The sequence below is a fragment of the Cervus elaphus genome, chromosome 30 (assembly GCF_910594005.1).
Source record: "Cervus elaphus chromosome 30, mCerEla1.1, whole genome shotgun sequence".
In the NCBI taxonomy this organism is placed as follows: Eukaryota; Metazoa; Chordata; class Mammalia; order Artiodactyla; family Cervidae; genus Cervus; species Cervus elaphus.
In genome coordinates this window covers 12,308,908-12,332,060 of record NC_057844.1, presented here as the reverse complement: position 1 = coordinate 12,332,060, position 23,153 = coordinate 12,308,908, and the positions used below count along the sequence as shown (strand labels likewise).

The 23,153-nt window shown below is 39.4% G+C and overlaps 1 protein-coding gene across 2 annotated transcripts; it reads right to left on the bottom strand.

Annotated features, from left to right (window-relative positions):
• Positions 1–1,555: 1,555 nt before the first annotated feature.
• Positions 1,556–22,979, bottom strand: WBP4 (WW domain binding protein 4). 2 transcript variants are annotated; one of them, XM_043892514.1, is made up of 11 exons: positions 22,749–22,979; positions 21,758–21,830; positions 20,547–20,665; positions 19,292–19,354; positions 19,083–19,206; positions 17,233–17,400; positions 16,078–16,124; positions 15,401–15,476; positions 13,357–13,562; positions 9,136–9,353; positions 1,556–1,926 (listed from the first exon to the last, which is right to left on the bottom strand). In XM_043892514.1, the coding sequence occupies exons 5-11, from the start codon at positions 19,141–19,143 to the stop codon at positions 1,716–1,718; spliced, it is 987 nt and encodes a 328-aa protein (XP_043748449.1). In that variant the 5' UTR covers positions 19,144–19,206; positions 19,292–19,354; positions 20,547–20,665; positions 21,758–21,830; positions 22,749–22,979; the 3' UTR covers positions 1,556–1,715. The 2 variants fall into 2 exon arrangements, with proteins under 2 accessions (XP_043748449.1, XP_043748448.1); XM_043892513.1 differs by lacking the exon at positions 20,547–20,665.
• Between the last annotated feature and the right edge of the window lie 174 nt (positions 22,980–23,153).

Sequence of the window (23,153 nt, the reverse complement as noted above, 5' to 3'; positions counted from 1 at the left end):
GGGTCGGACATGACTGAGCTTTTGCATATGCATATATATAGAAAAGTATATGCAAAATAATATAAGAGAAAGGTAATGTTAGAAAAGGTATCAAGTATTTAACTTCTGCAAATATTCAGGAAGTTAAATCTGGTGTATTTTCTACTTATTCTTTCAAGGCAAATAGAAAAGTATTATTTTTCACGATTTGATTTACTAAAATTGTCATGTTTGTCACGTCTTTCCTGAGCAATCCTTAGAACCAGTCTAAGGCAAACTGACCTTTAAACTTGGGAATACTGTCATCTTACAAAGGTAAAGGAGATAATGAATGCATCAAAGAGAAACACTTCACAGAATAAGGTGTGGTTGTGAAAATGTCTTTAAATTTGCATATCTTATATAAGCTAAATATGTGGGTAAAACATAGCAGGATTCCACTTATGGTCTTATTATCTTTTCCAATTGAGGAAAGCCTAGCACCAAAACACACTGCTTATTAGCTAGATGACAAATGGGCTCCAGAAGGTACTTCTCCATATGCTATACACTCGTGAAATACTCAAGTAAGTACACTAAACAAATACAAGTCTCCAAATACTCTCTCAGCAACACTAAGTTGCCACTGATCAGTATTAGAAGAAAAAATAAAAACTATTTGACTTTCATAAGTTTTTAATAAGCTATAATTTTCTTACATGTACACTAGTAACCTTAAAAAGACAAATATTTACTGCCAAATGTTAACTACTGTACAACTTATAAAAAATATAATCTTAAGAATTTGGAATAATAAAGGGAAGGTACCCACTTCAAATGGATTAAATAAGAAAGTTCCACTTTTTAAGAAATTTAACCAGGAAATGGGAAATTTCCAATCTGCCTAAAGAAACACCAAAACTTTTCACTGAAGTCAGAGACCTTACTGTTTTTGTTCAAGACTTCATCTACCGAGTTTTAAATAAACTCTAAAAACTATTTTCCAGTACATATTAGGCCAGTGCACAGAGTGCATGACTAGGGAAAACGATTCCATCTGAGTGAGAAGTTGTGAAGAACAGAGACGTATCTTGGTCACCATTACACCCCCAGTTCCTAGCACAGTGCCTGGCTCAAGGTGAAAACGCCGAGCAAAGGTTGTCGCTTTGCGCTGAACCAGGCAGAGACACCTATCTTCCTTTGGTCTGATTTTCATTCCCTATTAACCACTACCTGAGCTACAGTCCTGGTTCTTGGTCCTTGACCTTAAGTTGAAAAAAGTAAGGAAGATATGCATATACTGATGCATTTCTACATCAGCCTTTCTGACAGGATCCTCAGAACTGAATCATCATGGGCTATGAATCTTCTCTTATGTGGTATAATTCTTATTTCTTGGATAATATCAGTGTGCAAAGGTAATTCATTCTCAGTGCAGTACAAATATGTTCATAAGAGGAAGAATGGGACAAACGTTTTAAGTAACAGATACATAGCATCTTATATTATGACATGGTTACCAGTTTTTAGACACTGAAGATAATACACTGTATTACAATGCAATGTGGTAGGCTTCCATTTTAGGAACAAAAATCAATTTCACATGAAAAAAGATTTATTTTAAATTCACATAAAATACATTCAGAGTAAGTCTAAATTTTTATCACTTAAATAATGTAAAACAAACACAGAGGAGCTTTTAAAGATGTACAGTCTCCATTATGTCCAAAAAGCACACATTAAAAGCTTTCTTATAATTATTGATCATCACCTCGTTGCCTTAAATTTCTAGACTTTCCATTTTCAATTCTTCTCTTTTTGAAGACTGGGGCCACTCCGTCTGCCACGACTCCAAGAGAAGTTACTGTTTTTTCTTTAAAAACCAGTTGGGGTTCCCCAGCAGCATCAGCCTCCGAAGTTGATACATATTCATTTTCAGTGCTTGGAAGTTCCAAATCTACCTCCTCACTGGAACAGAAAGAAAAAAATAAAACCACTATTTGACAGTGTAAAACAAACTTTTACATAATATATGAGTTCACCAAAACCTCAAGGTCATCTTTCTAATTGATAATACTGGAAATTAGAAGCTGGTCATTTTGGAGAAGGTGATTATTTTACAATACTGTTTTATAATATTACTTAAGATACTGAGCATCTGTATAGGTGGACACACAAGGAAAAATCCTTTCTATTATTTTGTTCCCATTGGGTATATCGTTGAAGGAAATGCTTGTACTTATATATGAGAATATATATAAATGAGAAGTGTCTATGAAAAGGGATTTTGCCATGGACTGAGGATTCTGAAGGCTGTCACAGCACACAATGAAAACCATGGAATCTCAATGTCCTGGGTGTAGTAGCACTATCTACTTGGCTGTTATAAATAATCAGATGACTAGTCCAGAGATCAGCACCCTATTAATATGAGTCTATCATAGTCTCTACCCTTGACATAGTCAACTGGTCTGTGAAAGAGCATTAAGTCACACCATAGCCATTTGTCCCATCCATGAGCTTTTTGAACATGGACCAGGAAGACCATTATGTTTACCCCTTAGTAGCTAAGCATATAAAACTTGTTGGGAATAATACATTCTCCTACTTAGAGAAAGGAGTTCTGTAGAGATAAAGAGAATAAGGCCTGCAAAGAAAAGCAGGATGGGAGATGGAGAATCCTGCAAATGTTTCAGGCCTGGTTCCAGTTATCTGTGAGGCCCAGCCGAATTCCTGCCTCCCCTGAGGTTTTTAGGGAGAACCTTTCTGGGAATTTTTGGACTAATAACCTTCTTCCTTTCTTTTTTTCTTGTGAGGATCTTAGTTCTCCAACCAGGGATTGAACCCATGCTCCCTGCAGTGGAATTTTGGAGTCTTTAACCACTGGACCGCCAAGGAAGTTCCATTAACCTCTTCTTAAAATTTAAGGTAACTAAAGTTTTTCACTTGAAACCAAAAGATTACCTGGTCAGCATAAAGGAAGAGTGATGACATGAGAGAAAAAGGAATAAAAAGGTAAATGGATGATTTAAATGTTAGAAGTCTCAGATATCAAGAGTTGAGAAACCCCCCATCTAAGAAAAGTAAAGATTAGTACAGATCACACCCCCCAATCTCTGAAGAACCTGTGTAATGAAGTCATTCATCTTGATCTTTGGAAACAGAGGAAAACCTTTCCCAAGGGCCAGGAGAAGTCTGAAAGGTTATGGTAGATCTAGAGTAGTAGTAATTCTTTTTCTTTTTGGCCACACCACATGGCATTTGGGATCCTTTGTTCCTTGACCAGGAATTGAACCGGCATCCCCAGCATTGGAAGCACGGAGGCTTACCACTGGACAGTTAGGCAAGTTCCTCAAGTAGCAGCTGTTCTAACAGGAGCATCCACACTGAATGTGTACCATAAACTAGACTATGACAAGGCACCTGGAGTAGAAATGCTCTTTTGGCTTTTCGATTGTCTTTTTTAGTACTAGAATGCCTCAAATTTTCTTTTTTTTTCTCTTTTGGAAACAACCTCTTTCTTCCTCTCTGAGTTTTGAGCTTAATTCAATTCACATCCAGTCAGAATTCACAGTGGTTAGCTCAGGAATGGGAACTGGGTATCTGATGAAAGCTAAACAGGGCCACTTTTGGAACTGGTAAAGCAGCACTTCTTTATTGCTGGAATCTTTGTTGGTATGAGATAAGCTGAAAACTTTGCTATCAAGTGGGGAGATCCTGCCTGAGAAAGGCAGGCAAGTCAGAAGAAAGCAGAGACAAAAGCTGGAGACCTTCACAGTGATTTCTCATCAACTACGGCTCTTGATAACTGCAGAGACGTGATTTTTATGTGTTTGCTTAGAATTTAAATTTAATATATGCTCTTCCATTCAATTATCTTAAAAGTAACCAGTTTGCTTCCCTCTCACAAAGACTGTGTGGAGAGGTCCATAGTGACAGTACTGAGAGCTTTTCATGGTCCATTCTATATACACGTGGATAAACACACAGGCTTAGGAGAGGTCTCTAAGCACTGTAATAATTTTAAAAACTGAAATAGGAAGCTTGCTAGAACTGCAAAAAACAACATAAAAGAAAGTATGTAAATACAAAGAATATAAGAACAAAGAAAACTTCAGATCTGTAATGCACAGGTCAAGACTAGAAAAAGCAAAACTAGAAACTATTCTGTAAATGCAAACGTGAGGAAGCAGCCATCTCAGTGGGTCCTGATGTTATATAGTAGCTCCTCAAAATCTGACAAGGGGATGCAGGAAACAGGTGTGCTTACTGGAACAGGTCTTACATCTGATTTGTTCTGAACACAGATGCCTTCCAAACTTTTCTTTACTGTATTAAACATATATGACAAATGCAACTTTTATTGGCTTTTCCTACTTTCCCTTAGATTGCCAACAATGGTGCTTCCCAAGAAGGCCAGCAGCCCCTGAAGTTGATGGGGTATTCATTCTTGGCTTTTTATAATTTTACAGAGGCAGAGGCTGAGGTTTAGAGAGACGTTAAATAACTTGGTCAACCAAGCTATTATGGCTGTAATGTTATCTGGATTAAAACCCAGGCCAGGGACTTCCCTGGCAGTCCAGTGGCCAAGACTGTGCTCCCAATGCAGGGGGCCCAGGCTCCATCCTTGGTTGGGAAACTAGACCCCAAGTGCTGCAACTGAGAATTCACATGCTTCATTGGTCTGCATGCCACAAGTAAAGATCCTGCACGCCACAATGAAGACCCGGCACAGCCAAATAAAAAACAAACAAAAAACGTAGGCCTGTGTTGATCTAAAACCTATATTCTTTCCCCTAGACCCCTCTGCTTCCAGGTGAAACTAAAATATTCCATTAGCCAAGCAGAGAAAGATTTAAGTAATGAAGGGTTTGATGGCTGAACAAATGAATCTCTATCCAAGAAAGTCTATGACAGACTCACTTATTTCACAATCTTGGTGTTTTGTGTTGTATTTTGATAAAGTGATCAAGCCATAGTATTATTTCCTAACTGGGATCATGGGAGAGATAAAATAGAGAATGAGTCCATTTCTGAAATCATGGTCCTAGGAAATTCCTAAGTGGAAGCTAACAGAAGTGGCAATGAAGTAGGGAATAAACCCTTGTGACATAATCAGAGGAAAAGACGTTTGAAAGAAAGGTAAGAGACTATAAACAAAATACATTACAGAAAATATACCTTCCTTTCAAATAACTTCAAAAATAATTATATAAGCACTTCCTTAAAACCATAGTCATTTTCAAATTAAAAATGCAAACACTGTAAAGGTTACAGTATCTGAACACAATGTAATAAAGGTAGAAAAAACAAACCAACCTACGTAAGAGTTTGAAAAATAAGTCCTTTTGGAAAACCACCAAGTAAAAAAGTAAGCAAACACATGATATTAAACTATTCCAAAAACAATGAAATCAAGAAAGCATCTCTCAAAGTTTATGTGATATATGGACAGAAGTATACTAAGAAACAATATAGCTTTAGTCACTTTCAGTAAGAACTGAGAACAGACCCCTTCCTCACCCACTGTCAGCAGTCTTAAGTGTTCATATGAAGAGCAAACTCAAAGAAACTTAAGAGGAGTCAGAGGAAGAAAGTTACAGAGGTAGAAATGAAGCAGCAAAAAAATCCATTAATAAATGGATATGTAATTCAATAGACAATTAAAAATAAGAGCTGATTTAATAAGGAAAAACATTTAAAAAACCTTTAGTGGAGCCTCCAGTCTCCATCCCTACAAAATGATCAACTATTAGCTATCCATGAAGAAAAACTGCTTGAGTCCACTTAGGAAACTTAAGCAACATAATGGGATGAAATTATTCTCATGGTTGAGAATAACTGCAAAAGAAGAGAAGAAAGACAACTTCCCTTTGCTTGCATCATCCAGGCTGACACTGCTCAGAGACAAGAGGAAACGTCCCAGCTGGAAAGAGTTCCCCTCACCAAGAAAAGACGAGAGGGGTAAGACCAGCTGGTGCAGTCTTTTGGGCCACGTTACCAAAGACCTGCTTAGGTTTCACCTTACCCACAGCAGCGAAGCCGAGACCTACAGAGATGGACAGGAAAAGGGAAAAAAAATCCGGGGCTACAGAGAGCAGCCAAGGGGTGGCAGCGACTACAGTTCACAGTGACCTGCTCTACGGACAAACAAAGCCGCTTCTGCCGCCGCAGAAAGAACCAAGAGACCTCACGGCTGCTGCGGATCCCCACGGATATCAGCAGGTACCGTGGTGCACAGCTATTCGTGCTCGCAGATGCCAGCTGCCTCCGCCCCTCTGCCCTCGTCGCTGCAGTCAGCTCAGGGTGCTGTGCAAGACGGCAGCCTGGACGGCCCTCCCACGGCTGACACCACTGCCGCTGGCGCGCGTCAGGCGAGCTCCTGCAGCGGTGTGCCTGCACGCTGCTGCCCTGCCACCCATCACCAGCCTCCACTGCCCAGAGGGGAGCAATGCACAGGGGAGACGATGCCGACAGCGCGGGTCTCTGCAGTCGCTGGCCTGTGGCCTGAATCAGGCCCGGCCTTCTCTGTCACTGGCCTGCACAACCCTGCTCCTCAGGAACCAGCCCCCGTGGCTGCATACCGGCATGCCCCCAGCCTGACCCTTGACACCATCCTCCACCGCAGTGTGTATACTCGGGGGAGATTGTGCAGCCATGAGAAAGCACCCCAACAGCAGGGCCCCTGAAGCTGCCGGTGAGCCTGCAGCTGACCCTGGCCCTTGCTGCCTGCCCGCGCTCCACACCCACAGGGATCTCAGCTGGCCCTGCAGCCGAGTCTTCGTACCCCACCAGGGCCAGCCACCACCACCGCCTGTCCCGGCCTCCGGCTGCTGAACCTGGAGGTGCTCCTGAAGACCCCAACAGGCCCTGGGGAAGCCCTGCAGTGTCTGCTGAGGACCACACAGCTGTTGGATCCTAGTGACCAGAGCTAAAGCGGTGACACAGCGCCTGAATCCAGGGCTGCCAGGTGCCCCTGCGTTTGGTGCCCTGAACCACCAGAAAAAGCCCACGGACAGAGGAGCCTGGTGGGCTACAGTCCATGGAGTCACAAAGAGTCAGGCATGACTGAGTGACTGAGCTCACAAACACCTATTATGTGCCAGTCACTGATTTTAGTCCTGGGGCTGCAAACATGAGACTTACAGACAGAAGCTGGATAGAAAATCCTACAAAACACCATGAGTAAAAAGAGTAAAAGTGAACAATATTTTTTGATGAAAATATGAAATACTGAAAACAATATTGTTGCCATAATTTATTTGTAATATTTATATAAATTCTATACTTGTTGAACGCTTGCAAATGACTAACTTGGAAAAAATAGGAAGAGACTACTTAATAAAATTTGGAAAAAAAATATAGGGAAAAACCATGAGATATCAGAATGTATCATATAAAAGGATATATTAAATCACAGTAATTAAATTCTTATGGTACTATCACAAAGTCAGATGGATTAATGGAACAATAGGTAGTCAGAAGCAAACTGGTAAATTTAAGAGTTAAATATAGATTTTAAAAGGCCACTTAAAAATGGAGAAGAATCAAAAAAAAAAAAAGGGCGGGGGGAAGAATGGTACTGGCAGAATTGGTTTGCCAGGGAAGATAAAAAATTATTTTAGGATCTTATCTCATACAATGTATCAAAATTATTAAAGATGGATTAAATAATTACACAAAAAAGGCCACACAAATCAGGAGGAAATATAGTATAAACTTGACTTTTAGATGAAAATAGGTAATAGCAATAAAGCAGATCACAAAGGAAAAGAAATCAGACTAGTTAAACATAACAAAATCCGACACATCTAAAACCATTGTAAGCACAATTAAAAGTCAAACTACAAATTCTTATACTAATAAATGGTGAGCTTCTGTACTACATAGAAATCTTATGCAAGTAAGGAAAGATTAATACCTTAACAGAAAAATTTGCAAAGCATATAAACAGACAATTCACAGAAGAGGAAATACAAAACACTAATAAATACAGGCATATGAAAAAAAGTTTCAACCTCACCAGTAAATCTACTTAGGAAGTCAGACGCAATACATCACCTGTTAAACTGGTTGATGTTAAGAAGAATGGCTTTTCAGTAAACTTATCACAGGGAAAACAAAATACTCAAATTTTAAGAAATCTTAGCTTTAAAGTATAGGTGATGTTGGTATAGACGACCATTCTCCTATTGTAAATCACTTAATGCAGTCTATTATTTCTGCAACTTCAACACACAGTCAATATACGTTGGTCCCTGGCACTATGCAACATTGAATACATATTTCGTAATATTTCATTAAATAACATAAATAAAACCCGAATCTTTACTGAAGACAGGTACATTCCGTATGCTATCACTAAGGAATCCCTCCTTATCAGCGCTGTATATAAAGCTGCCCAAAACTCGCATTCCTCCACCTTGTGAAAAAATATGACTTTTCCATCAAAGTACAGTTTAACAGTGAATAATTTCACTATGAAAGTATCCACAGCACTAGTGTTTTGCAGAAAAACTGTTTAATTCATATAGATACTTTTTTCCTACTCAAAGATATTTTTTAAGCATTTAAGAAACACCAGTGTGTGAAAGTGTGGGTGAATTTTCCTTTCACTGTGTAAATGATCCAAAGACAATAAGTGATATGACCACATAAGCTAATCATGTAAACCAAGTAACATTTCTACCAGGACCTTATTTAGTTGATAAAACCGCTATGCTTTATGAATAAAAACTTAAAACCTTGGGTGAAGTGCCATAGCCATTTTCAATACATTAACAAAACAAGGGCTGTTTTCTTGCCTTTAGATAGATTCCATGAGGCATGTACTAGATATGTAGAAATTTGCTTCACTGATAGAATAACCATGGTAAGTGTGAAAATACTCATATGTACATGGCATGTTAGTACGATCAATAGAAATGTCATGTCTTTGTAAGAATGAACGCAATGCTTAGTTTTACTTTAAAAAAATAAACAGCTTACATTTAAAAATATTTAATTAGAGAAAATAAAACCACTCTAGAAATAAAAGAAATGAGCTACACTTTTTAATGAGCACTGTATTCCTGAAATTAAGTACTACAATTTACGGAAGTACTGGGACATAAAATACTTGTAATAATATAGGACAGGATTAAGTTATAACTGCTGGATTAAGTTTCAGGTACTTACTGGGACTCAACTTCTGGTTTAATTTCCTGCCATTCTCCATATGGGTTTGGTTTTTTATGAGCTTTGGGTTTTTCTTCATTTGGACCTGATGAATTCTTCCCTTGGGTATTTTTTTCTTTGGGTTTTTCTTCACTTGGACCTGATGAATTCTTCCCTTGGGTATTTTTTTCTTTCTGTGTTTCTGGTTCAGTTCTTTTATTACTATTTTTATTTTTTTCCTGGAATGTCAAAGTCAAGAAATATTAGTAACAAACCTCAAAGAAAACTGCCAGGACCAAAAATTTCTTTAATATAGTCTTGCTACTGATCTATAAATAATAATACATTAACTCAATAGTTCAGATTTGCACATAACACAACAAATGTACATGAAAGGACTTCTTTAATGCTTGATTAGGTTTTTCATTATGTCTAAAATGCTAACATACCATGGCCAAGGCTGTTAAGAAATATCATGACCCCTCTACCTGTTCAACACTTAGAGACATACACAGGCCTTATTCATCCTCTCTTCTCCACTTTACTGCTTTCTCTCCTTCCTCACATGTCCAGCAGTGACCTCCCTTTATACTGTGCCCCTTCCGAATTTAATGCCCTGTCACTGGACCCTTCTATACCCATTACCTATGTAAAGAACTCCTGGTGGCTCAGATGTAAAGAATCTGCTGGCAATGCAGGAGACTCGGGTTTGATCCCTGGGTTGGGCAGATCCCCTGGAGAAGGGAATGGCTACTCACTCCAGTATTCTTGCCCAGAGAATTCCACAGTCAGACGAGGCTGGTTGGCTACAGTCCGTGGGGTTGCCAAGAGTTGGACAGGACTGAATGACTAACACTCAGCCAATTAGAGTTAACTGAAATCCATCTGCACACTGAGGACACTGCCAGAAATTTACTGGCCTATACAACTGGTAATGACATGAAATTAGCAAAAGACACACCCAAGAAGGAGAAGCAGCTTCTGCAGAGCCCCTGGGGAGAACTGGTGCTTTTACGGCACCCCTTCAACTGGGCTAACAAAGCCCTGTGGCTCGGTTTAGCCTCTGCAAACTGTGCTACCACGGGTGCCAGTCCTGGGGCTGTTCTGTTTGCAATTCTTTGAATGGATGTTAGTGCATTCTCTTACGCTGCTGCACTCACAGAACCAGGATACAGCATCAGCCTTCTCTAGCAATCATGACTGCTTCTAGACCATGTCATTTTTAAAATAAAACATTTTTACTGAGGACATGAAACTTTTTACTTTGCAATAATGCCTCCTCTGAGACCCATGCCACCTTCTATATAACTGTCCTCCATTCTTCCGCAGTGGTCTAATGACCTCTGACTACTCCATGGAAGTGGGGACACTGGCAACTCAGGCACCACGTGCTCTGTTCAAACTCGTGGTCATCCTGGAGCTTAAAAATTCTCGACCCTCAGTTTTGTGATGCACAAAACCACTGACTCTGGCCTTCACTATATTTTAGTAACCGAGTAAGGTATTTTCCTCACATTAGCACCTGGTGCATAGGTAGTATTCAAATATTAAATCCTCACATTTATGTTCCTGTTAATTTGAATTAGGTCATCACTCAGAAATGCCCCACTTGTGAAATCTTTTTTTTTTTTTTTTTGCTAAATAACATTTCCTTAAAAAATATGTTTTATTCATGATTTTCCTACATTTGATTTTAAAATTCAGCAATAATTTGTGAAATCTTAAAAGCCCAACAGTGTTACTCCATTGGCTCTCTGGCCCCCTCACTTCTGCAGTACTTCCTGTTCAACCTCGCTGCCATCTCTCCTACTTTAATTTCCTGTGCTCTGAGTCGGCTGGTCTCATCTAGACTTCATATTCTTCATCATCAGGCCCCAGCCCACAGAGAATCACTTCATAGACATTCCTTTGCTAGCACCCTTAAATATCTTTGTCCCTCTGCCTGTCTATTGTAAAAGATCTAAATATCTCCAACCCAGGTCTATCCAACCACTGGTCTGTCAAGTGTTACCAAAAGAAAAGAACCACACAACATACAAACTGATGAACCTTCAGAATTTATGAGATCCAATTTCAGCAGACACTAACACTGCGAAGTAATATGCCCCCAGTTATTTCTTCTCCTGGTCCCCTTAGTGATTATTCAAAATAAATATTCAGCTCCACAGGGCTGAATTAATCACTGTATATTCATATCACGGAATACTATTCATCCATTATTTCAGTAGATGAAGACTTAATGATGTTCTCTGTGACAGATTAAATTGCAAAGTGATAATAAAACCTTATTACAGTATGACTCCATATTTTGCTTAAAGCAATGTTCAAATCTGAATACAAAAATATTACAGACCAGTAACACCAAGGTGTTTACTGATTTCTCTGGCAAGTGGCCGGATTATAGTTTGTCCTTTTTTGTTTATCTATACTTTGAAATATTTTGTTTGCTTCAAGTTAATCATATCTGTCTCAAACTGGATGCTGGGTTACCTAAACTGAACTATAAACACTGAACTATAAACACAAAAAGTGTTGCTGCTGCTCTTCTACAAACTGGATACGTTCTTCACCCTAAGTTCCACCAAGATTTATGGGGTGCGTAGAGAAGTTGCAGGCAAAGGCAAGACCCTAGGGAAGGCTGCAAGCACCCTCTCTCCAGCATCCTGGATATTCTTTCACCTCTCAGGCCAGTACTCAACCGTGGATCAATGTTACATATCTTGTCCACTTTGGCATCCAGGCTCCTGATTGCTCCTAGAAAGGTCACAAAAGCAGGAGGACTAGCAAATCTATTGTGTGTGAGCATGCTCAGTGGTGTCTGACTCTGAGAGACCCCATGGACTATAGCCTGCCAAGCTCCTCTGTCTATAGGATTTGCCAGGCAGGAGTACTGGAGTGGGTAGCCATGCCTTCCTCCAAGGGATCTTCCCAATCCAGGGATCAAACTCGAGTCTCTTGCATCTCCTGCATTGGCAGGCGGACTCTTTATGCGCTGAGCCATCGGGGAAGTCCAGCAATACTATTAACACTATTAAAATGTTGGTTTTACTTTCCCACCATGGCTGGGCACTCAGCACCACCAGCTGTCAATCCGCTTACTTGGTTCATTTCCTCTCCCACCTTGGCTCAGGGATTATTTGAGTCTGTTAATGCTCTCAAGCTCCCCAGAGTTCCTCTCAGCAAACAATCTTGATTTCCTTACACATGAGTAAGCTGAGGCTAAAAGGCATAACTTCTTCCCTGACAGCAACTCATCTACAGGCAAACCTTACAGAAAATGAAAGCCTTACCTTCCTACAGAGAATGAGTAACCTATTCACTTACCTTTGTTGGTATTCTTTTGGAGTTCCTCCTCAGGAAAACATAACCACTATAACTCTCTCACAATTAAAAGTCAGTATGTAGCCACCATCCTATCATTTAATTTCTACTTTTCATTTCATATCCCAACCACATACACTGTGAACCACTTTTCATCCTCTTGTAATTTGAGTTTTACCTTCTGAAACTCTGGTCCAACCATCAAAAGGCTATCAAGGACTTCCTGTCTGCATAATTCAAAGGGTATCTTTTCCTTCCTAGACCAAGTCAGCCCTTGATACTCTCTACCCCAGGGCTTCCCCAGGGGCTCAGTGGTACAGAATCCGCCAGCACTGCAGGAGCCGCGGGTCCCGTCCCTGGGTTACCTAAACTGAACTATTGAGCCACTCTAGTGTCCTTCCCTGGAGAATCCCACGGACAGAGGAGCCTAGCGGGCTGCAGTCCACAGGGTCACAAAGAGTCGGAAACGGCTGAGGCAGCTTGGCATGCACACTCTCTACCCCACGGCTTCTGGGACACTGGACTCTCCTTCTCTGCAGACCTTTCTAACCGTTCTCCCCCCATTCTGCCTTGTGGGCTTCTCTCACTTACACTTGAGTGTTTAATGTTTCCCAAGGTAATTTTTCTAGGTTACTTCATCCCTTCTAAGACTTAAATTACTACTAGTATTTTGAGGATACTCAAGTTAACATTTCGAGCCTTAGACATTCATCTGTGCATGTTCAGACAGCTCTCTGGATGTTACAGAGGCATCTCAAACTTAGGAGGTCTAAAAATCAATTTACTATCTTGCTGCTATCATTTATCCAATGCCAAAAGGCATGCATATCTCAGTTTTATTTCCACCTTCTACCAGAAAACTGAAGAGTCTATAGATCTTTTTATAAACTAACAAGCTGTTGTAAAGAACTAAGAACCTACCTTAAACTTTATTATTAGCTTTTGTGTTTCTGTTGGGATCTCTTCTTTTTTTTTCTCCTTTCCTGCTTCCTGTTCGCCATCAGACTCACTATGTGAATCTGATGATTTGGACTCTTCTAGGGTGCCAAGTGACTTTTCATTGACTTTACTAGAAGGCAGATCACCGGAGTGTGGAATGAAATCATCAGGTTTTTCCCATCTGGATTCTAATCAACACATTTAGACAGTCATGTTATTTAGTTACCAATGCTATTTAAAAGTAATTTCCAATATAATGTTTCCTATCACAAGACATTATTAAGTGACAACACTGTATCTGTTTCACACCATCACTTGATCAAGAAGATAATAAACATTCTCAAAGATCTTGCTATTAGCTTTCGGAAATAAAATTCAGGCAATCTGGGTTCACTAGATGTATCAACTACAGCCCCAATAGAAAGAGACTGAAAAACTGGGTAATACATTCTGAGGACTCAAAATTTAACCACCACCAATTTCAGGAAACATGGTAATGGACACACAGGAGATTTTCTGAAATTTATCACAAAATTTCCCTGGGATCTTCACAAAGTGAAATAATACGGCAAAGATCTGAGTAAATAAAATTTGTCATTTTATGGTAAGGAGAAAAAAAACACCTCAGTTGAACTATACTGCCACCCAGTGGTTTGTTTGGCTTTTAGTAAAATGACAGCAGCTCTAATTACCTTGCAGTTATTCTCTAATTTTAGTTTAATAAAACTGATTCTAAAATTTACTGTTCAACTGGGAAAGTTTTAAGAGTAAAAGGGGCTCTATTAATAATGACATTGGTCCAGACATAAACTGAAATTGTTGGGGGAAATCAATATGTACAGTCCGTTATTAACTGCAGGGAACTTTCTAGCACTAGTGAAAAACATTACTTTTCCTTGCCTCTATTTCACATAAGTAACAAAAGAGTTTTCATGAAAAATTTGTGAAGCATCTAATATGTACTAGGCACTGTTTAGGGACCCTTACAGACACGTGACCATCATGACCTCACAGAGTACATGATCAACACTACTTAAGAGCAACTACAGGCTCGGTGACTTGCCCACAGACACAGAGCTGGTAAGGGAAGACGCTGTGCACTGAGCCCACTCAGATCTAACCCCGGACTTATAAATTATTTTATGTCTACAAAGATTTAGTGTATCAGGTTTACTGAGACAGAACCACTGTCATCATTGGGCAGACTGGGTATCTACCTGAGGGAGATGAAAACGGCCTTTTCCTCCTTAAAGACTTAATGCTCTATAGCAATCTTTGGATAGCAGGAATCAAAAAACAACAACAAAAACCATCTCAGAATTACACTAATACTATAGCTATTTTGGTAAATTTAACTGCAGAAGAAATCAACTATAATTACTGCAAAGACTAGTTTTATGAAATTAGATAAAATCTTAATTTGAAAAACTTAGATAATAATTAGGTAACAATAATTACACATTTTCTAAACATTTATGTAACTGAAAATTATTAAAGTGAAAACTAGACAGCCTTAGCCACTGCTAAATTAGCTTCAGTTCTGCTTTTTAAAAAAGAAGGCAAGTTGAATGAGGTGATCTTCCAAAGCAAAGATTTCTAAAATAATCACGATAAAACCAAAAAAAAAAAAAAAACAAAAAACCAATCATAGTGGAGAAAGTAAAAATGAGTTTTGAAGTAAAATTTGTGAATGCAGTGTCACTTGAGAATAACAATGTACAGCTCAGTGTATTACAGAAACCTCTTTGCTTTTCCATTGTATTAATGCTTTTAAATGATAAAAAATAATACACTGGAGAAGGAAATGGCAACCCACTTCAGTGTTCTTGCCTGGAGAATCCCAGGGACAGAGGAGCCTGCTGGGCTGCTGTCCACAGGGTCGCAGAGAGTCAGACACGACTGAAGCGACTTAGCAGCAGCAGCAGCATACTAAAATTCTCAAGTTCAGACAATTCACCAGCAGGCTAATGAGCAGTGTCAGGTACAATTTTAGACAGTTTAAAAGATCATCAAAGGTACTACTTACCCCCTGTTTCAGTATTATAATAATAGGTATAGCCATCTTCACTTAATCCTTCTATCCACACAGTCTTCCCTGTTGCCTAATGGGAGGGAAAAAACCCAACATAAACTGAAGATGTGGTTATATATTAGATAACTAAGACAGTCAGCCAACCTTTCCTTTCCTATGGAAACCTGAGAGTTGGTACTGATCACGGCCAGGAACCTGGTTTGTGTTAGTCATAAGCCACCTTTCATGAATGGAATATCACACTTCTGAACACCTGGACAGTTCTTTGCAGACTGACTGGAATATGTAAATGGCTGGTGCTGCTGCTAAGTCACTTCAGTCGTGTCCAACTCTGTGCGACCCCATAGACGGAAGCCCATCAGGCTCCCCTGTCCCTGGGATTCTCCAGGCAAGAACACTGGAGTGGGTTGCCATTTCCTTCTCCAATGTAAATGGCAACTGACTGCAAATCAACTAATAACATTCGCCCTGCATGGACTTTGAGCGTAGACAACACTTTTCCACCTCCACCTACCCTTTTAACAAAAGGATTATAGAAAGAAAGGAACAAAGTGCCTGGGGGGATTGGGAGGCTTATCTACAAGTAAATCCGATTAACTAAACCCAACAAAAATCCCAAAAGCCAATCACTTTAAAGAATAAAGAAAATACTATTAATGTGCTTCAGTTACCTTTTTTAAGTTCCCTTGAAATCCTTCAGGTTTCTCCCACTGAGATGCTTAAAGCAAAATATACTGTATTTGTAAAATCTTTCCAAAATAATTTAATTTGGCAAATATTTACAATATATTCAACATGAATGAAATACTATGTGTCTGTAGTTTAAAACATAATTCAAAAATAAAAGAAACAACATACACCCTAGTAGTATTGTGTAGAATACATGTGAATGCTACGTAACCAAGAAGGGGCAGACAAAAGGAAGGATAAGAAGTTACTGGTGCTTCCACAAGAAGTATTAGAGCCAGATAGGGCTCCTCTTAAAGACTTCTTGGAATTCAGGTTTGATAAATTTTGAAGGCATGAGAAGGCCTTCTGACATCTTGGGGCAGGGTAGAGTGAAAGATGGAATGAATGACTCAAGACAGAAATAAAATGAAATATGCAGGAATTAAAAACAAGCATTGCTAAAAGAAACAGTATATAAAGTAGGATGGTGAACAAAGGCAGCAAGGAATAGGCTGCAAAAGGGGGAAAAATGTAATTAATAAGTAATTACTATGTAAATTTAAGACATATTTAGCATATAATTACTTATGGTTCACTGCTAACTACAACATGCACTTCACTAACAGCTCAGTGAAAACTCTCAAGAGATTATTACTGTTTCTGCGTAGTCAAAAATTGACTGTGACTCTACAGATCTAATTAATTCCCACAATATTGGTAGCCCAAGATTTTTTCCCTCATTAACCCTCTAGTCTCATCTCTTACCTTCCCAACCATTCTTAACTTTTCTTCTACCCATTCCTTGAATATATGTACCACCCACCCTTTTTATTTCTTGTTCTCTACCTTCTCCATGTGATTCATACACCCCTAAAAGTTAAAATATTTACAAAGTTTTAGCAAGAAAATATAAAGCTACATATTTATTTATATTTATAGTTGATAAGGAACCCACTATTAAGTCTTTAATGATGACCTTGAATCACTATGAAAAGGATACATTTTTAAAATGGCACATAGTTTTTTTTTTTTACCATTGTGGAAAAATGTAGTTACAGTCTTTCACTGTTTAAGTGTTCCGATAATAACTAAAAGTTCTAACACAAAATAAACTGTCAGTTATCATTTTCTACTGTCTTTATGCCTAAATGACATACCTCCTGTGATAAGATCATAATAGTAATGGTGACCCTCAGAGGTTATGCCTTCTACCCATCTGCCCTTTGAAGGGTCTTTTTTCTTTTTCTTCTTTTCTTTCTGCTGATTTGATGCAGAGGTGGGTGGGACAGTGCTGGTAACTGGTGACACGCTTGGCTCTGAGATCTCTAGAGAAAGGTGAAGGAAGGGTAAAGTAGCTTATGTAAAGTTTTCCTTTCTGGTTTAATAATTTTATTCCAATCAAAAGCCTGACAAGATTCCTTTGGGAACCTGACACATTACTACAAAGCCTATTTGGAAAACGAAACAATCAAGAATATAAGACCATCCAGGAGAACATCCCAAAATATATATATGAGACAGACAAACGATAAATCTTTATAACAAATACAACAGAGGGTTAATGCTCCTAACAAAGATCCCTTACAAATGTAACTTTCTAACTCAAAAGTGGGCAAAAAGTCAAAGGTAACTCAGAGAATTAACATTATCTTCACTAATAACCAAGGAAATGCAAATACATAAAATTGTTTTTGCATTAGATCAACAATGAAAAGAATAACCAAACCCATTGTTAGTCAGTCTTATCCATTAGGTATTTACATGGGTGTAAAAAATAGGTAGTTTTTACGGCTTTGCTTTTTTCCAAAGGGATAGTTATTTCCAACATTAGTTAATAAAATAATTTTATTTCTAGGAAAAGTGTAAATCAGCCCAACATTTGTGGAGACAGTCTGATTTCATCAATCAATTTATAAAACATTTGCACTGCAAATCTGCAATCTCACTTCTAGAAATTGAGCCTACAGATATAAATTGTGAAAACGTGCCTGCCTAAGGGCGCTCACGGAAATATTCTTTCTAACAGCAAAAAACTCTAAGAATCCTAAATGTTAATCAGGAAGAGACTAATTACATAAAATATGGCATTTTAATACACACATATATACACATACACATGTATACAACTCAGCCACCAGAAAGGACTGTGCCATTTGCAACAACATGGACAAACCCTGGACACATCATGCTAAGTGAAATAAGCCAGATACAGAAAGACAAGCACCGTATGGTTATCACTTATATGTGGAATCTAGAAAAGTCAAACTTGTAAAAAACAGAGCAAATAGGGGTAGTTAACAGGGGATGGGGAGTAGAGGGATAAGACTGACGCTGTTTAAGGATACAGATTTGCAGTAAGTAGTAAACAAGCCAGAAATCTAATGCACAGTTTGAATATAGACAATGATATACAATTATGTAATATGATAAATATTGATATAATGCAATCACATTACAATAAATCTATCACACTAACGTACTGTAAACCTTAAATTTACATAATGTGTCTAAGAGTCAATAAAAAAATTAAAAAGTAAAAAAAAAAAAACTCTACTTTCTAGTAATAAAGTCAATTATCTGTCTACAAAAGGTTAATTCACTATAATTTAACTACATAAATAATGATGATTCATAGTTTTGATGGTATGGATAGAGCGAACTGGGGTTATAAGGCAAGGCCTATTTTTTAAATGAATAGATCCATTTAGCCAAAAAATTAGGATCCATAAAAAACTCAAGTGTCTCTGAAATGAAGTCCTGGCCTAATAAGACAGAGCAAGGGCTAGGTAACCCCTAGTATAATACAGTTGTTGTGAATGGAGATACTGAAAGATGAAGATCAAAAGCAAAATGAAACGTGGACGAGCACAAGTCCCAGAGCCTAAACAGGGCTGAGATACACAGGGACAGCACGGAGGTACGCCGAGCGTGCACTCCTCTGTGCGGACGGTAAGAGCTCACTCAGCACCTGAGGTGCTCCTTTTGAAACACGCTGGCTGCTCTTTACCTGACTCTAGGCCGAGCCTCTTCAAATCCTCCTGGTATGCTTTCAGGGCAGCTGCCTCCATTGCCGCAAACTCCTTTGATGCCTTTTCTTCCTCCTTCGCCTTATCCAGGCTTTTCTGTTTAATCTATGTAAGACACATATAAAGGTGAATGCTAGATAAAGGGCTGATATTTACAGAGAAAAACTGACAAAGAGACGAACTAGAATACCTCACTGATCCTCTTCGCCACATTTTCTTTATGATTCTTTCCTCTTTCATGAAATTCAATGCTCTTGAAGGTTAAGAAAAAGACAAAAGACAAAGGAAAACTACACATCATAATGTTCACAGCAAAGTAACAGTCAATAGGGAAATGGAACATAACAAAATTGAAGTACAACTGGCAGAAAAGATAAAATTAATGTTCATGCAAACTGGCCCTTTTAATCAAATGATGCTAAGGAATTAAACCACATTATTTATTATTATGCCCTCTGACAAGCTGTCCTTTGGTGCTTAAAATAAACTATGATGACCATATTAATAAAGAAATATACAAGGTACTCTTGATGACTAACTAGTGAATATGACTGTAATAAGGACTCAAGCAAGACATGAAGCCAAAAGAGGAGTGGGGGAAAAAAAAAAACCTCACACTTCAAGAAACACCTCTTGGGGTTCCCCTGGTGGCTCAGTGGTGAAAAGTCTGCCTGCCAATGCAGGAGATGCGGGTTTGGGAAGATCCCACACACTGAGGAGCAACTAAGTCAGTGCACCACAACTATTGACCCTGTGCTCCGTAAGAAGAGAAGACACTGCAATGAGGAGTCCACGCATGGCAACGGGAGAAAGTCGGCGTGCAGCAACAAAGACCCAGCAAAGCCAAAAATAAATTAAAAAAAGCCGGTCAACATAAAATGTCACAACCAATGAGTCTAGAATTTGTACTGCTCTATTTGCCACATTATGCTAAAAAAAAAAAAAAAAAGAATAAACAGTGATTCTCAGCTTCTCCAAATTGAGAGAAAAGTAGGCATTAAAAAATGCCTTCTAAATTGTAAATAAATACGATTATACAACGTGTTAATGGTACAAAATGTAAAACTCCTATGCAGGGCAATCTAAAATTAGGCTGCTGTAATAGAGAACAAAGGAACTCCTTATACACTGATGATAAAAGAGCATCAGGATATGTTCAATTAAAAAAAATAAAACTGTGGTGCAAGACAGTATAAACAGCATGCTACCTTCTATGCACATTGGAATCTACAGAAACATTTAGATACAGATATGGAAGCACAGACAAGAAAATGAAAAGAGGGGTAACCTATGAGGAATGATGGTAACTGGATGGATGGGGACTGAGCTGGTGAGTGAATATTATTACCTATTTAAAAGCCAGAATGCTCCCTAAATTACAAATGTGTTGTATGAAATAAGAAATTTCTGGTTAAGTTTGCAAAGTTCTGTCAATCAATTCTTACCTAATGCACTTGCTGAGTTACTCTAAAGTACTGCTGTGAATTCCTCTTTAAAGTGTGACTTCGTAAAGCAAATATTCATCCTCTATTTTTCATATCTTGGTTTCCTAAAGTTGGTTTTACTATACAGAGAATATTAAAGGCCCAATCAAAAATAAATTATTTCTAGTTAAAGGTTAAATCAATGTGTATTTAAGGAAATGAAGAAGGACAATCCTAGAAAGAATTATTTTCTCTAGATAACTCAAAAACTTCACTGAATTGCTTGCATACTTCCAAGGAAGAGAGGCTATCGGTGATTTGTGTAGCTTTTAAAACTTGTGACTTTTTTTTTGGTAAGGATGGGCAAAATCAAACAAGATAGTCAAGAATTTTAGCAACTATTCAAAAAGAAATAAAAAAAGACAAAACTGAAAAGTATCATCAAACTCTTTGCAGATAATAATAAATAAATGTCAAAAAAAAAAAATAAATGTCTACCAAACACAACATGGTTACAGATGGTGCTACTATTCTTTTACCCATCCACCTCTACCAAGTAATAAGGATACGAATATACATCTAAAAAATATCCTATCAGTTATCTACTACGTACATAGTACAAAGACATGCATGAAATGGGGTGAAAAAAAATCAATGGTGCCTTTCCTTCTATGTCTTAAGAGGTGAATATGGACTAAAAGATACACTAACAATGTGCTTCAAGTTTGCTATTTTCATATTCCATGACAAAGATAATGATGTCTTTCAAATTTAAGCATTTAGAAATATAAAGCTCTACATCAAATATATTTAATACCTTTAGAGCAGAAATATACAAGGAAAATTACAATAATGTTGTTTCTTCTCACACGTTAAGGACTTTCTGCTTTTACTTTTCTTTGTATACAACAATATTACAAACAGCACCTTCATAACCTAGGTGTTTCATAAACATGGATGTGATTATCCACTCAATGTCCATTTCCTGAATGTGACTGAAGGGCCAGAGAGAAATAGTTTGGCTTAGTACATAATCAAATTTGGGCTGATGATAAAGAAGAAGGCTGTAGCTTTCCTACAAGGAATAAAAACACAACAGAAATTGTTCGATGTTTTGAAAAATCAAGAGCAACGCATATGAAAGTACTTTGTAAGCTCTCAGTTGAGATAAAAAAGGAACATCTCGCATGAATACAGTATTAGGAGACTCTCTAATAGAGGAATCATCATACAGGCCTATTGTCTGCGATCCAACACTTGCAGTAATCACAGAATTTCTTTGGTTGTGACTTCCAGTAGTCTGCCCTGGAAAAGAAAAAACAAGTGTATTTAGAATCTAAAAAGGTAATTTTTGCATGATTTACGTCTACTTAGAGTCCGAAATGCAAGCTTCAGAATCTTGTTACACACAGCATCCTGCTTTATTATTTAGCTGATTGAAAGCAACCAACTGAAATTCTGTTGCCACTAGAGTAAAAAAGTCTGCACCGGATTTAAAACTTGCTTAAACAAAATAGCTTTTAAAAATGTCTCATCTGTTATTGTCATCAGTGTAAAGAAACAAGGAACAGGTTGGAGAAGATCATCCATTCCTTTCTGGAGTGAGGTTATCGTAATGCAGACTTGAAGAAACTCATAAAGTTCACGTTAAATCAAGTTATTTCCACTCAAAAAACTAAACATAAGACGCCTCTGGTGGGAGACTGTGGCTCTTCCGAGACTACCAGTTAATAGTTTGTTCTTGAGCCTCAAGGCAAGAGAGAGTTGGAAAAGCCAATGGATCTCTCAGCTGGCAAGACCAAAAATTAAAGTCATAAGCGAACCAGGGCTGGCCGCTTCTAGCAGGCGGAGGCGGCAGCGGTGGCCACAGTTCAACCCTACGGTTTCAAAACACCCCACGGTTCAAGCGCCACCAGAACGAGGATGTCCGCGGCCCCCGGCGGTAGAGGCGGCAGCAGCCCTCCGTCGCTCCACGGCGGCCGTCCTACCTGCAGGGGCCGCCAGCCTCCCTCCCGGAGCCCGCGCGTCCCCACCCCGGGACGAGAGAACCGGCCCCGCCGGTCCGCGGCCGGCCCCGAGCGAGTTAAGGGCGCTTCCGTCACGCCCCTGGCCGAGGGCGGACGAGGGGGAGAGGGGCGGTGGCGGAGGGAGAGCCCCGGAGGGCGAAGGGCCGCCCGGAGAAACAAGACCTCGTTGTTTGAGAGCCTGAGAGACCCGACTCACATGACTGGACCAGGCGCTCCGCGGGCCGCCCCGGAACCCGGCCGAGGCTCGGGTTCTCCGCGCGGGGAGAACTGGGCCCCAGCTCACCACGAGGCCCACCGGAGCCTCGGCGCGCGGACGCCTCCCTCCGTCCCCGGGGCCCGCGTTCCGCCGCTCCCAACTACGGGTGCCCCAGCGACCCAATCCGCGTTCGCGTTTTCCTCCCCCGCGCCCCTCCTCGAGGGGCGGGCCTCCGGCTCCCCGAGAGGTGGGGTCGTTATAAGCCGGCGGAGGTCGCCGACAAGGGGCGAGAGCGCGACGGAACTTGAGGGCACGCTCGAGTCTCGTGTCCCCGCGTCAGCTCGCCTTCTCTCTTTCTCTTGTCCCCTCCCGAGATCCAGAACCTCCACCCTCCTTCTAGGCTCG

What these genes read in the sequence shown, in the direction of transcription:
- WBP4 (XM_043892513.1), bottom strand. An exon ending in TTATAATACTGAAACAGGGG is followed by an intron (nt 13,563 to 15,400) that starts GTAAGTAGTACC and finishes TGTGTTGATTAG; the next exon opens with AATCCAGATGGGAAAAACCT. An exon ending in AAACCAGAAGTTGAGTCCCA is followed by an intron (nt 1,927 to 9,135) that starts GTAAGTACCTGA and finishes TTTCTGTTCCAG; the next exon opens with TGAGGAGGTAGATTTGGAAC.